This window comes from Zingiber officinale, chromosome 7B (genome assembly GCF_018446385.1).
Source record: "Zingiber officinale cultivar Zhangliang chromosome 7B, Zo_v1.1, whole genome shotgun sequence".
In the NCBI taxonomy this organism is placed as follows: Eukaryota; Viridiplantae; Streptophyta; class Magnoliopsida; order Zingiberales; family Zingiberaceae; genus Zingiber; species Zingiber officinale.
The window spans coordinates 115689311-115691417 of record NC_055999.1 but is presented as its reverse complement, the minus strand read 5'-3'; the positions used below and the strand labels follow the sequence as shown (position 1 = coordinate 115691417).

Below are 2107 nucleotides of genomic sequence, written 5' to 3'. Positions count from 1 at the left end.
CCATGACTAGCACTTCACAGTCGACTGGCGGCGCTCCAGGTCTATGGAACACGACCATGGAGAGTCGTTTTGATGAGGAAGACGCCTTGCGTCTCGTCCGGACTTATGACCTGCCGACCGACCACCAAATAGTGTTAGCCACACCAGCCGATCGGCCTCATGAACCGCCGTCCGACACAGTGCTTTTCTTCCGAGACCAATTTCTGGCCGGACTGCGTTTTCCACCTCACAAATTTTTCTTAGAAGTCTGCAACTATTTCCGTATTCCGCTCCGCCAGGTAGTTCCCAACTCTATTAGGCTGCTGAGCGGAGTGATAGTTTTGTTCAAGCTGAACAACATCCCCTTGGACCCAAAAATATTCCACTACTTTTACTATCCCAAGCAAGCCGAGTGGGGTACCTTTGTTTTCCAGTCTAGGATAGGCTTCGTGCTTTTTGATCATATGCGGAGCTCCAACAAACATTGGAAGGAGCATTTTTTCTATATACGTTTTCCCGAGCGGCCGACTTTCCGCACCAAGTGGCAGACGGCTATGCCCGCGCAACCGGAGCTCGGCAAGTTTAGAGGTGACGCGGACTATCTCCATGCAGCCGAACGGCTAGTCGGTCAGCGCTATCATATTGACGAAATGCTCCTTCCGGGAGTAATGCATATATTCGGCTTGTCTTCTATCCCCGCCGATCTGCCCTACAGCATGAGTAAGTTTCCTTATCTTCCCATTTGTTTTGTTCTAACTGATTTATTTTTTTCTTCTGCAACTGAAGTCATGTGGCGCGCCAAGGCTACCGAGAAGCTCAAACTGAAAGCTGCTCAGATTGAGGAGGTGACGAACAAGGAGGCCGCCGAGCGGGGCCTTGCTCCATCCGATCCGGCCGGTGGAGAAAGTGAGGGGGCACCAACTGTCCCCGAAGCCTCAGATGTCCCTGCCTTTCACAATGAGGCCGCGGGCGACCTGGAACCTCCTGCCGAGGCTGAGGTAGGGGGTCGTTCGGCCGATGATGTGCCGCTACGCACTCGGAAGCGCCGACGACCAGAATCTGCCCCTGCCTCTAACCTTGATGAGCCACTGCCCGAGCAGAGCGCGGGCGCACCGGTGCTGTCCGGGACGGTTTCCCTCGAGAGTACCCCAACTCCTCAGGGATCTCCGAGGGCCAGCTCTGCGGTGCCGCCGTCCAGCCCTTCCAGAACTTTGCGCCGTATTAGGCGTATGGGTGAGCTTCCCTCCTCTTCTGCCGGTGGGCCGTCCGATAAGGCCGCTGCTTCTCAGAGCGAGCCGAGCGGCCAAAACTTGATAAAGACCGTTCTGCGCCTCCCCTCAGAGGCGTACATGGCTGCTGCTGATCGGCCAATGGTCCCTGAGCAGCAGATTACTCTGACGGGCCCTCTTGCCCAAGCTTGGATAGATGCTCGGCGTCGCATAGCAAAGATAACTCCCGGGCAGCTCGGCGATAGCAACCTTCAACAGGCCACCGGGGTATGCTCTCCTTTTCTTTATTTGCATATTCGAATTAGGTTTCTAACCTGTGGACATTTGTTGGTAGAACTGGGTGGAGCAGATCGCTATTAGCAATCGATTGGCTGAGCTGGAGGACGAGTTGAAAAAACAAAAAACCGTTGGGGGTAACGGGCAGTCGGCTGCCGCTCTGGCGAAGGCCAAAAAATCGCTGGATGCCGAACGGAAAAGGGCTAACGATTTGGCGAGCAAAGTCGTTCGGCTTGAAACGATGATCAAGCAACGAGAGAAGGAGCTCAAAACGGCGACCACTCGGAAGCAACAGGCCATCAATGATATGGACCGTATGAAGGTGGAGATCAGGGGGTTGGAACAACGCATCAAAGACTTGGACGCCCTGTTGGCCGCCGAGAAGGAGAGCCGCTCGGCGGATCTCCAAAGATTCGACGGAGATCTGGCAGAGCTCCAAGCCGCCAGTGATGCCGCCCATGCCGCGCTCAAGGAATACCAAGAGGGGGAGTCGGCCCGCTCTGACGAGGTGAGGAAAGCGTTCCTTTGCTCGGAGGACTTCGGAGAGAAGTTCACCGACAAGATATCCCTCACGTTCGAGGAGGCGATCAAGGCGGCGGTGGGATATCTAAAGACCAAAGGTC

The 2107-nt window shown here is 55.2% G+C and overlaps 1 protein-coding gene across 1 annotated transcript in view; it reads left to right on the top strand.

The window, feature by feature from the left end:
- LOC122004706 (putative DUF21 domain-containing protein At3g13070, chloroplastic) overlaps nucleotides 1-1204 on the top strand; it is a 23826-nt gene extending 22622 nt beyond the window's left edge. The window contains exon 11 of the mRNA XM_042559553.1: nucleotides 1080-1204. Coding sequence (XP_042415487.1) covers nucleotides 1080-1204 — 125 coding nt within the window. The remainder of the gene's footprint in view (nucleotides 1-1079) is intronic.
- The last annotated feature ends 903 nt before the right edge of the window (nucleotides 1205-2107 follow it).